This window comes from Falco cherrug, chromosome 1 (assembly GCF_023634085.1).
Source record: "Falco cherrug isolate bFalChe1 chromosome 1, bFalChe1.pri, whole genome shotgun sequence".
Lineage (NCBI taxonomy): Eukaryota > Metazoa > Chordata > Aves > Falconiformes > Falconidae > Falco > Falco cherrug.
The window spans coordinates 122132664-122145027 of NC_073697.1; the positions used below are offsets into that span (position 1 = coordinate 122132664).

The 12364-nt window shown below is 40.0% G+C and overlaps 1 protein-coding gene across 4 annotated transcripts in view; it reads left to right on the top strand.

Moving 5' to 3' along the window:
• The window catches only part of TOM1L1 (target of myb1 like 1 membrane trafficking protein), a 38381-nt gene that overhangs the window by 19463 nt on the left and 6554 nt on the right, over positions 1-12364 (top strand). For all 4 annotated transcript variants that reach the window (XR_008734990.1, XM_055726046.1, XM_055726054.1 and 1 more), the window contains 6 exons: positions 2187-2336; positions 2767-2886; positions 4457-4564; positions 5246-5362; positions 8836-8969; positions 11390-11450. Coding sequence is in view for 3 of the 4 variants with exons in the window: in XM_055726046.1 (XP_055582021.1) it covers positions 2187-2336; positions 2767-2886; positions 4457-4564; positions 5246-5362; positions 8836-8969; positions 11390-11450 (690 nt within the window). In the remaining variant the exon portion in view is untranslated. The remainder of the gene's footprint in view (positions 1-2186; positions 2337-2766; positions 2887-4456; positions 4565-5245; positions 5363-8835; positions 8970-11389; positions 11451-12364) is intronic.

Below are 12364 nucleotides of genomic sequence, written 5' to 3' on the forward strand. Positions count from 1 at the left end.
GCTGACTTTCTGTAATACCCACCAACTTCTCCCTTTTTTGTTTCTGCCTTACAATTTGGCTTCACCTCTGTTCAGATGCCCTTTATAATTTTAGGTTTGTGTTGCTGTCATGTGAACCAGAGGGCTTTGATAGTGGAATTCACGCCCCTTCTCAGTGCAGATGTCTTCTCAGCTGGATGTCTGGTGTCAGCTAGTTTGGAACATAGCAGCTCTGTCAATTTCAGCAGTTCTCAGGTCCTGCCTGTCATTTAGAGGAAATTTAATGGTTTGGTTGAAGTTAATTTGCCAGTTCTGTTATTAAAACATGTTTTTATTGAGATTCTATTGTGCTATGTGGAGCAGTGGTTGATTTGGCCACCTTGGATCTCTTCATTCCAATGGAACTGCTTGGGAAGGTGAAGTCCTATTTGCAATGGTAACTAACCATATTGAAATTCTAATGAAAGGTGTTATTAGCATGGAAGTGACTTGTTCATGGATGGTCCAGTTAAAAATAATTGAGTCAAATTCTTCTTTCTTACGCCAGCTTAGTTTCACCCTGAGTGGGCTGGACTGGCATAATTGAGTGGAGGATCTAGCCCACTCGTTCAGTACTTCCATTCAGAGGGTAAATACTCAGTCCCTTAAGTAGGGAATTAATAATAGAGAGTAGCATACCAAATTTCCCATGCACTGGGTTGAAAATGTTTTAACACAGACCATCTTTGAAGTACTGCACAGGCAAATGACTTGGCTTATTAGCATATGTTTCATGTACTCATTCAAATGAAAAATAATTATTTGAGCCAAGATTTTTTTGTAATTATATCTCAGGTTTTTTGCACAGCAGTCTGCTAGCGTCTCTTTGTTCTACCCTGTTTTCATTTCGGCAATGTGTTTTCTTCTGGTCTTAAACCTGTTCTCCCATAAGTTCCTGATCACACTGGGAGAAAAATCCCCAAGTCGTGAGGCTAGAAAATGAGTTACTAAAATGATTTCAACTTAGTCGAATATAGTCTGCTCTAAATAGGAAAGTATATTGAATCTACATTTATCAAGATTACAATAGTCTTAAAATCTGTGCATCCTTTTGAGGATATATCCTGTCTGTTGCATGATTCAGGGAAAGTTTTGTATCAACCCATGAAACATTGTAAACTTCTGTAATTTCTACCCTTTGCTTTCACCTTTCCATCTTCCCTTTTCAATTGGGAGGGAAAGTTGAGTTATGGGTGAAGAGTAAAAAGCAAAGAGTGACAGTGTTTCTGTACATGGGGCATCGTAGTCCTGTGGCTGATTTCCAGATTTGAGCCAGGCAAGATGAGTGCTGTTCCTGATTCTGCACCTGATCAGACTGACCCCAGTCTCCTATCAAGACTGGTATTGGCCTGATTTCAGGTGACTGGGACATAGTGACAGCTTTTGATATGTCTGCTGTAAAACGGGAATTGTAATTGACCACTCCAAGTGTACAAGGGAGAAGTATTATGTCATCCCATACTGCTGTATTTCGTAAGGCAGACATGTTGCTTGCAGGGATCCTACTCTTGAGCATTCCAAGCTGAGTTTTGGAAGTAGACTTCTTTCATGAAGATGAATCTGACAGTTTGAACAATTTGGCTATTCTGTTTCAAACCAGCGTGACCTTTAAAACACGGGGAGAAATCATACTCGGAGTTTTTGACTTTGCTCTTTTCTGTTTTTTCATTAGTCTCTCACTTTCAGGGCAGATTAGAAGAGAGGCATTTAGTAATCTTATTTTCTCCTCTTGTAGAGCTCTTCAGAATCTGCCAGATCAGGGTACCTATGTGCTAGGCAGTGGATTAATTCTATTACAGAATCTGTACAATTCATTTTTTAAGCTCTGGACAGATTTCATGCTGTTAAGGTAGTGTATGTTCAGTAACTGCTATGACATGGAAACAAACGTGACCATATTTCTCTATTAAAAGTAGTATACTCTGGCTAACACATCTCATTTGTATTGCATAGCTATAAAAGTGCATACAATGAGCCGCTGTTTCCCTGTAGTAACCTCATCAGACATTCTAGTGAGATAGCTGGCAATAATCTGCTCATATCCATTTATACTGTTCCCCCATAACACCTTGGGAGAAATTAAACAAAAGGAAACAAAAGCAGTCAAATTGGGCTTGGTTGTTCCCCCCCCCCCCAGTATCTGTGTAACAAGCTTTTTGTGTGTGCAGCTGCTTGATATGTGTATAGAGAACTGTGGCCCAAGATTCCAGTCTTTAGTTGTGAAGAAAGATTTCTGTAAAGACAAGCTGGTGAAGCTACTGAATCCAAGATACAATCTGCCAATTGACATGCAGGAGAAAATCTTGACCTTTGTCATGGTAAGTCTAAAGTAAACAGTTAAGTGTTTGTGTCTCTGCTATGTGGGAAACATTTAACAATGCAGCCCATTTCTGTGCTGTAACATACTCATGGGAGCCTCTTCCTAAAGCAGACTTGAGTCTTGCTGCTCCTGCTTCCGGCAGGAGTACCACAGGCTGGGAGACAAAGAGGAAAAACTGAAAAACTGTCAACCTCCACCTTTTATACTCCCTTCTCAGTTTGTGTATGTGCTCCTTCCGTGGCTGCACTTAGCAAGCAGGATGAGAAGTAACTTTGGAGCATTCGTGGTTGCTGCTGCTTTGAATGGAGTTAGCTGGAGTGTATGGAGGGAATGACCTGCACTTAGGACCACTTCTGTTAGAAGCACTTCTCTAACCCACTGACTGTCCATTTCTGTGACTGTTCCCGCTCCTGTTATTTCAAAACTAGACGTGGGCTCGAGGTTTCCAAGGAATGGTGGATGTGAGCGAAGTAAAAGAAGTTTATCTGGAATTGCTGAAGAAAGGAGTGGAGTTTCCATCTTCTGACAGCAGCAGAGGGGGACCTAAGGTGGGGATACACAAGGATACTTCATTAACCATTGTAAATTAGAAAGAGGTTGTGTTAATTGCATGAACCCTGTAGATGAAGAAGGTGTGTTTGTTTGAGTGTTTTTTTTTTTTTATTTAAATGCTTCAGGGCAGAATATGACCAACCTATTTAAGCACGTGAATCAGTTTCAATTATAACAGCTAAGATAACGACAAAGAAGCCTGGCCTGTATAATAGTTCATTTTATTTCAAACCACAGATTAGCAGATACATTCTCAAAAAGAAAGCATCTCTCTCTTGAGACTTTCACAGTGTGCAAAGCGTTTGGGCACGCTGTTTGCCTCAAAATTAATGAGAGCTGAGTGCTCCACACTTGCCATCTTCTGAAAGCCTCAACTAATATGAGTAAGATGTTCATGAAAATGCATACTGTTCAGGATATGAGCATTGTTTATCTTGAAAATTAAACCAAGAGATACAGAAATCTGTAAGAAAATACTATTGTCTATATATATATCTCCAGCTGTTTGCAAAGCCTGTACACACTAAATGTTTTTTAGGCATATGCCATTGTGGAGCATCTAGGATATTAAGTATAAGTGTGGCTTGAGCACTGGACATTAGCTGAAAATACACTATGTGTTTTAAAGACATTCTTTCCAGATTTTTTTTTTTTCTATTAGAGGAGTTTCGGAGAGTGTGAAAGCCATCCACCACTGGGTAAAACCTTGCAATTACAGAATTAAATGTCTGTAATCAGTGCAGACAGGAATGACTGAGATTTATGCTGAGTTTGAGTCAATGATTAAATAGTGAAGTACAGAAAAGCTTATGTATTTAAAGGTGGTTTGAACAAGCTGTGTGGAGAATGCTCTCAATACTTTTTATTTCCTCGCCAAGTACAGTAGCGACAATTCTGTCTACTAACATGTGCCTGCTAATTAAAATCAGTGGCAAATGTTCTGTTGATCTCAGTAACAGCGGACCTGAACACAGTTTTTACCTTAGTTTCTAGGAAGTGAAGGTCTTGAAGTGTGTAGTCTTGTGCAGGCTGAGTTTTGCATTTGGATTTTTTTTGACAGCAGTCAGTTCAAATGCAATGCAAGCGAAGCTTTCTGCAGATTAAGTGTTCCAGCTTTTTGATCCAGAAGGCCTTTGTAGTTCATCTTCTGCAGAGACCCAGACTTAACCCCCCAACCTTTCCACTGCTTCCAGGTGCGATCCCATTCTGAACTGTCCTTCACTGTAAAATTGCAACAGCACTTTGGGAAGGACTTGTGGCTGTTAGATGGCTTAAGAGCTCAAGGAGCTACCCTGTTCTTAGCCATTCCCGCTTTGTCCTGTGATGGAATTTACTTGCAAGCCTGTTTAAAAGACATCTGGATTCCAAGCCTCATTTCATTACAAAATAGCCATTACATTTATTATTGTAAATAGACCTTGCTCACTAAATTCCCTGGAAGCATTGATTATGAGAAAGCTAATGCCCGGTTGTCTAGTCTCACAAAGGTGTTTTGTAGCTTGCTCATCTGGATGTCTGCTTCAATTCTTTTGTTAAACCCAAGCTCTGTCTTTTATCTTTCCACAGACTTCATCTCAGCCTTCTACAAAGTCATCACCATCTTCTGCCAATCCTGCAAAACGTTCTTTGCTGCCTCTTCCCACGGGCCCAACATTATTGTTGACTTCGGAGCAGGTGCAGTACTACAGGTTTAAGGAGTGCGAGTCTGCTGGAAAAATACTGTTAATGTGTGATTTCAACAACGTGGGTGCATAGACCACTGGAAGGGACTGTCAGTTCAAGTGGCACCTATATTAATGGGTTTAGGTTTGTTCTCCTGAAGGTGTTTTATGTAGTGGTGTGCCAAAACAAAGTAAGCAGAAGTGAATTCAATAAATGCTAAGCTGTACATGAACCAGAAAGTGGAATCATTTACTCAAGCATGAGAAGATCTAGTGATGTCATATGATGTTGTTATGCAAATTGATTAAAGTTACTTCAAAGACAAGCGAGAAAGCCAAACTTACTTTTGCATAAGGCTTGTGTGAAGAGATTATTCTAAAAAGCAGGAAGGAAAGGACAGTTCACTTACCTACAGGCTAAGCAGGAACATAACTAAAAAGAGTAACTGTAACATAGTGAGAAGGATTAACTGTAAGGAAAACCATCGTACTATCAGACTTGGATCTTAGTTAGATTGCACATATAAAAGCTGAGCTAATTCCATTCATTTTCATGGCATGTCATTGGAGTAAAATAATGCTAATTAGACCTATCATTATACCTAATGGGGAAGAAAGTGCATATTACAGGGGTAAGAATTATTCTGCTCACTCTGTTCACCTGCACAATGTTCTGTCCTGTTGAACTCAACAGATTGGGAAACTATACAGTGAACTGGACATGGCAAAAATGAATGTGAGAGTCATGTCAACAATATTAAAGGAAAATGTTCCTGGCTCTGAAAATCCAGATGATATGAATCTTTTACAGGTATGTAGTAATTCATTAGTAGGGCATATTGGTTTGGTTTGGTCAAAGTTGATTTTAAAATATGTTGTATCCTTTCTTTTAACATCTGGATTCAGATTGCCAGATGGAATCCAACAATAGGTTTCTGTCTCTGGTTTTGCTTGGCTTTCTTTTGTCTTTTTCACCTTCCCCTGACATCTAGACAGTCAGGAAAGGACAATACAGCTTGCAATGCAGATTTAAGCTCTAGGGAATTCCAAGGGCAAAGGAATTTCATAATGGAGCGTTCTCTGTTAAGCATGTTCTGTCAAACAGCCCGGAGAACATTCCAGTTGAACGCAGTTGCCTTGTGGGAAAACGCATGATGACACAGTCTCTCATATCCGTCCTGGAGTTTTCAGTGCTCACTTTATTATTACCAGTACCTTAAAGGCAGACTGAAGGCCAGTGTGGAATATAAAGCATTGGTTTTATGTGCGTGACCTCAAAGACTGGGAGCTTGCTGTGCTATAGATGAATCCATGTGCTCTTAAAGCGTAGCCTGAAGGAGATGTATTGCAATAGTCCAGTTTAGATTTGACAGTGAACGTACAGGTGTTCTTCTTCCTATGATGTTGTTTCTTCATCTTGCTCATGCTGCATTTTCTTTTTTAGAAATTAAAAATGCAGAATTACTTTAGTATTTCAACAGTGACCTATATCAATGGACATTTTTCTGTTTCTTATTGTCTGCAAGAATTTAAAAGGCTTTTATCACATCCTTCTCTTTCTAAATTTACCTCTGAACTTCTGTGATGAGGAAGCATTTTGGTAATTTGTCAGCATTAAATGTGTTGGAGAGCTGATCTAATATTTACAACCCTTTGGTATGCTTCTCTTGCCCAGCTGAGTATTTCTCCTTTGCAAGGAACCCGTACCAAGTGCTGTTGGTTTGCCTTCAAGGTCATGGTGTTCAGCTGTGTCCATTCATGGATTAGTTTACCGCTGGAGCTGAGATATGGAGACAGAGCACCAGTTTGCCACTGTCTCTCATCTTTAATGACAGGCAGCGCTGCTGGTCTGGGGGAACCAGATAGGAACCAGATGCAATCCGGTTTTGCTCCCCTGGAAGTGCCTCGCATCTCCAACACTGTCTTTTTTGCAGAGGTTTGTGGAGCTACAAATGCAAGGAGGGAAGGGCCTAAGAAGCAAAGGTCTGAGCAGAGTAGGCTTTAAACACGAGCAAATAGCTGTTGCAATAGATTGCAGAGGGCTGGCTTTGCCTGCGGTATAAGATTGAGTATAGGTTGTTCCAGCAAAGGACACCACCTAAGCAGCTAATCTATGGCGGTTCTACGCACAGTACCTAAATTCTGTAGTGCTACTGCCACCAGGGAGGATGCCAAGGTGCAAACTGGCCTAGATGACTTAAGCAGCCAGTGAAAGATACACCAGGTAGGAGAATTCACTGGCTTAATATATACGGCCACCTCTGTCCAGTCCATGACAAGGGAAGTGTTTCTGGCTGCGGAACAGGAGCGGTATGTCTGTATGTCTTTCCTTTCCTGTCTCCCGCTGTAGCCCCTTCTGCATGGGGGTGCACAGATTAGGTTGCCCACAGTAAACCAGCGGATTCTTAATTGACACTCCCAGTAATAAAATTTTTGGCAAAAGTCTGAGGACAGGGTGTGGAGTTCCCATTTGTGGGAGAGTGACTGAAAACTCATTCCTTCTATGCTAATTTCACTGTTGTTCTTTCTGTTGTTTTCAAGGGTGGCTGGCCTGTTCCTTTAACAATGTTTAGTGTTTCTTTTTGGTTTTGGTTCTACCTGGATTGCTTGGATTAGGCTTTTGTTGTCGGAGAACAGTGTCCTTCGTTAAAAGCTGCTTGTTTAGGCTTTGAGTGAGTTGGAGACATTAATTTCAGTCTTTCTGATTATCTGGAGTCTTTCAATAAAAACTGTAACAGGGTAAACGTGATCAGTGCAACATATTTTCAGTCCTGTAGCTTCATTAGTGGCTAGGCTCCTCCCTTTCTCCACCCTGTTTTGGACAAGGCTTAAGATAGGAGACCTCACTTGAAAGGCTGTGCTGGCTAGGAACAGTAGTTAAAGGGTAGCTAAAGCTCAGGATCAGCCAAGAAGGTAACAAACTTTTGTACTGGGCAGTGAGTAGCCATACTTGAGGGACATGCAGGAATCTGAGTCCGGATCATCAGCTGGTAAGAGTTAGCACAAATTCCGTGGAATTGCTGATGATTGTTATACCAGCTGGTAGTCCATCATTCTAAAACTCCCATTTTTTCAAAACATGAGTGCATGCATCGTTGTGGGTCGGAGCAAAGTCTAGCAAATTTGTGCTTGGAATGAGTGTCTCAATTTTCTTTTCTATTGAATATTAACATCTACAAAACTAGGCTGCCTGTACAATGGAATCATAAGAAATACACGCCTTTTTTTAAAATGCAGATCAGGTAGTAAAGTGCGGAGTTGGAGAGGTTTTATATTTAATTACTTACATTACACTGAATAAATTTTTGTGTGTTTTATCCTTGGCTATGAAGGTACAGTACTGAAAGGTACAGTACTCTGTAATCCTTATGCAGATTTGGCAAAAGGGTGCAAAATTTCTTTTTACAAAAATAAAATATTTACCTGAAGAGTATAGTTTTTGAGGAAAAATCATATCACTTTGAAAATACTAGCCAGAGCAATTTTTTAATAGCAGCGTGCAAATAGAGTAATTTTTCCCCTTAAGCGGAGCCAGCCAGCATTTGCACATGCACTGCAGGGGGGGAAAGTGTTGGCTGAGTTGAAGTTCCTGTTGCTAAAGAATTTGGTTCTTTGAACATGCAAAAGCTGTAATGGAGAGGAATATAAATAAGCTATCTTCCATTTCAACTGGCATTAATGCATAATTCTGCTCAGTAAACCCTCGTAATTCTTGTATCAGCTGATTCTGCTAGGTTCGTGTTACTTTCTCAAAAAATGCAAAGATTAAGTGCATGCAAACCTCCCCTCTTAGAGGAGCAGTTAGAGGTAGAGACTTGTGTCACCGAGCACTTCTGTCCTTTAGTCTGCTATTGTCCTTTGGTCAAGCAGACATTGAACAGGATCGCAGCCATTACATCCATGTGAAGTATCCTGCTGACTTTAATCAGCTTCAAACAGGATCAAATTAAATTTGCTCTGCATCACCCAGAGGGGTCTCCGTTGTTTTGTAATTTGTAATTTAGACTTTAGAGACAGATATATCTTTAGAAATAAGGTGGGTCAAGAGGTAGGGATTGGGTAGGAGTGCTGGCTGTGATGATAGGAGTTGTCAACCTGCCTTGCAGAGATCAAAGACATGAAAATTACGCTATTTGCAATGTTTGGTATGCATGCGGTTTGTAATATAAGGAATGTTACCCGTGAGTCTGCAGTGCTCAAGTGTCTTATCATTCTTCTCCAGAACTGACAAACTGGGAGACCACAGTTAAGATTTTTTTTTTTTTCTTCCCTTGCCTTGGGCAGAAACTGTATAAGACCTGTCGGATGATGCAGGAGAGGATCATGGAATTGTTGGTGACAGTGGAGAATGAAGATGTGGTAGTTGAGTTAATACAAGTAAATGAAGATCTGAATAATGTCCTCCTGGGACATGAAAGGTAAGTAGTTGGATACATTTGGTGTCCTAACTAAATAAGCACACTTAATGGACACGGTGATCCATACATCTAATGTTGATCCTCCACAAAGAAACATATTTTATCCTTAAATCCAGAAAAGAAACATGATTGCAAAAAGACAAAATCATCTATTTGTCTTCTCCTAAACACTTCAGAAATGCTTCATAAAGGTAGTTAGAAAACCATTAGAATCGGGTAAAAAAGGTAACAGCATAGACAGGAGATCAGATGGAAGCCCACAAACAAAAATCGTTTTGGAATTTGACGTTCCTCTTTGGTAGTGCACAGTGAATTTGTAATCAGTCTGCTACAAACCCTTTGGTACTGGTGATGGTCCTTATCTCTGTTGAGTGCATATGCTTCCAGGAAAGAATACTTGTTCTCCTTTCTAAACAAGTTTGACAGCATTACTGCAGAAATCTGCCACAGAGCAGCATTCTGCCTCATTGCGTGCCCGAGAGAGTCGCTTGCTTTTCTCAACCGGATTGAAACACACTGTTCTACTTGTACAGGAGAAAATGTTTGTTTCTTTCACACGTGGAAGCACCGCAGTGCTTGTATTAACATCCGCTGTGTTTGTGTATTATGTCACTGGTAGCATGACTAGATGCTAGCAAACCTGAAATTAATTTTAAACTCAAAATTCCAGTTAGCCCTCAAAATATCACATGTGTACTCACAGAGAGCATTTTGGTTTAATAGGAACTAGCCTTCCATGTGAAGTAGTTCATCTCCTCCATGGCTAAGAAATGTTCTAGAAATCGTTATGCATCGAGTGTAATGGTTCATGATGAAATGTAGCAGATTTAAAGAATTTAGTCATCTTTTCTTTACAATCCTTTTCTGAATGCTGCACGAAAAATACCACTAGTTCTAACTATCATGGCACAAACTTTGGGCCTAATCTTGACAACATTTAGCTTTAATATTTTATGTCTACAGCAGTGTTGGCCTATTTTACAGTATTGCCTTGAAAAAATTGTGTGCTCACTTCTTCCTTTAGGAAGCTTTTCATTTTAGTAAAGCAAAAACGGAATTCTGTTCAGCTTCTGTAAATCCACTGAAGTCAGATGTGGGCTTACATTTTTGTTACGACTGACAGATACTGGCAAGGCCAAGAACCTGTTGAATAGTAGCTTGTGGGTATAATTCAACAAATTCCTTATGAAGGACTCACCTGGTGATTGAAGGAGCGGTTAATTTGCCATTGTGAAACTGGACAGAAAACTACTGCGTTTTAGGACTGTAACATTATGGTTTATATGTAATGAGTCTTCCTGGGTGCAGATGCGTTGCACTTAAGTTGGTATGTATTGCAATGGATTTGGGTAGTTTGTTGCAGAGGGTTTGTTCTTTGAAACTCCCTCTGTACAGTGAGATGTGTAAAGGCCAAAGTGATATTAACTAGCTGCATCTGTTTCATACTGTGTGTATTGTTCGAAGAGAAATCACGCTGCATTCTCTGTTTCTGATTATTCGCGTAGAGTCCAAATTAAATCAGGTATCAATCACCACTGTGGGAGAAACTGGCCTCATGTATGTAACGATGACACCCTCTAGTGGCTTTAGCAACTCTTCAGGTCTTTCTGCATTTCAGATAAATGTCAGATAAATGGTTTATGTTTTGCAGTTGTAAAGGGTTGGGGTTTTTTTTCCTTCTGTTCCTCTCTGCATATATATTATGGTTGTGGGCCCCACCAGCATGGTAACCCTGAGAAGCAAATGGAGTTGTACAGACAGCTTCATGTCCATACCACCAGGGGCTCTTACTCCTGAAATACATTGGCCTTGTGGATGCCGAGTATCACTTGACTGGGTCTCCTCTGGACCCACTGTAGCACTGTTACAGCTTCTAACACATATTTACATAGGTGGATTTTTTGGTTTCCATATATTATTTTTTTAAAAAAAATATTCCAAATGGCTGAACTACTGAGAGGGCTGTATACCAGGATAGGTGTGTGGTTTGTCCTGAGGTGGTAGGAGGGAATGTGGGGACCTCTGAGGACAGAAACTTCCTGGGATTTGGTTATAGGTGTTCTGGTCAGAAGGGGTCAGATTTGGCACAGTGCGTGTTCATAGTTACCCATCTGGCGTGAACAGAGGCAGACTTTATTGTCAGCTGTGCCTCGGTTTTGTTTTGGAAGGAACAGATGGCTGTCTCCAAGATCAAACTTTTATGTTAGTGTTAGTGTAGGTCATCAGAGGACCACGGTCCTGGAGAAGAGAGGGTCAAATTGCTAGTGCAGAGACAAGTGCCCCAGAGAAAAGCATCTGTAGTGCTTGTTTGGTGCCTCTGGAGTCTTCTGATAATCAGGCTTTGATCACAACTGGTTTCATATTCTTAGGAGTGACATCACAGGTATATGAGTGAACATTTAACTCTGCAACTTCAACAGGTTCTCTCGAAACAGAGTCCGGTTTTTGGAGAATCAGAGAATACAACGTGAACGCACAGAGGTAAGTCATTATAGATGAACTCGTGAGCTGCAGGACTGTAAACATTCCATTTTCTGTTCATGATGAAAAATGCAGTTTTGGTATGTGCAGAATTTTATTCTCTAGTTGAGAGGTACAGGAGACAACAGGCTGATACTAGTCATCAATTATTTTCTAAAGTCTCATTTGCAGAATTTCATGCAAATTCATCTAACTAAAGTAGCAAATAATGTCAAATCTAAGGTGGAAGCTTGGTCAGGAAAAATGAGAGACAGACACCTATGCAGATACTGTTTTATGACCTCTGCAGCTAAGCACCATTATCTGCCATATACAAAATGAGGAGGCATAACATTTCTTTTAATTTATTCCCTGTTAAGCATATATAGGCTGAAATATTATTACACTATCAGAATTCACTATTACTGATGTTTTTTCTGAGTCAGAGCTTTTTCTGAATTGTGACTATTGGCTTGTAGCAATTCTTTAATGATTATCCTTTATTGATTGATAATTATGGTTGTTAATTATATTGCCGAAAGTAGTTTTGCACGTTTCAGCTTCTGCTAAGCCATAATTGTATAGTCATCTAGGACTCAATATGAAAATGACTGCATTCGAAATGCTGAAATAGAGCTGACAATTATTAAAAAAAGATAGAAGATGATCTTGTTTTCCTTGAAAAGCCACTATTACTGCATTCTGGTTATGTAGGTGGATGTTTTTGCTTGATGGGTGCTCTGTTGGATTAGTTAATAGTCCAAATGGTGCAGTCTGTGCAATTTTGTATTACTCAGCAGTCTTCAAGTTTAAAATGCATCATCTTTTATTTATTTATTTTATTTTAATCTGGTGTGACCAAACCTGTATGATTCAAGCAGGTGGTTTTATTAAACTCTTTTGTTGGCTACATTTTTAATTCTAACACGTTCATA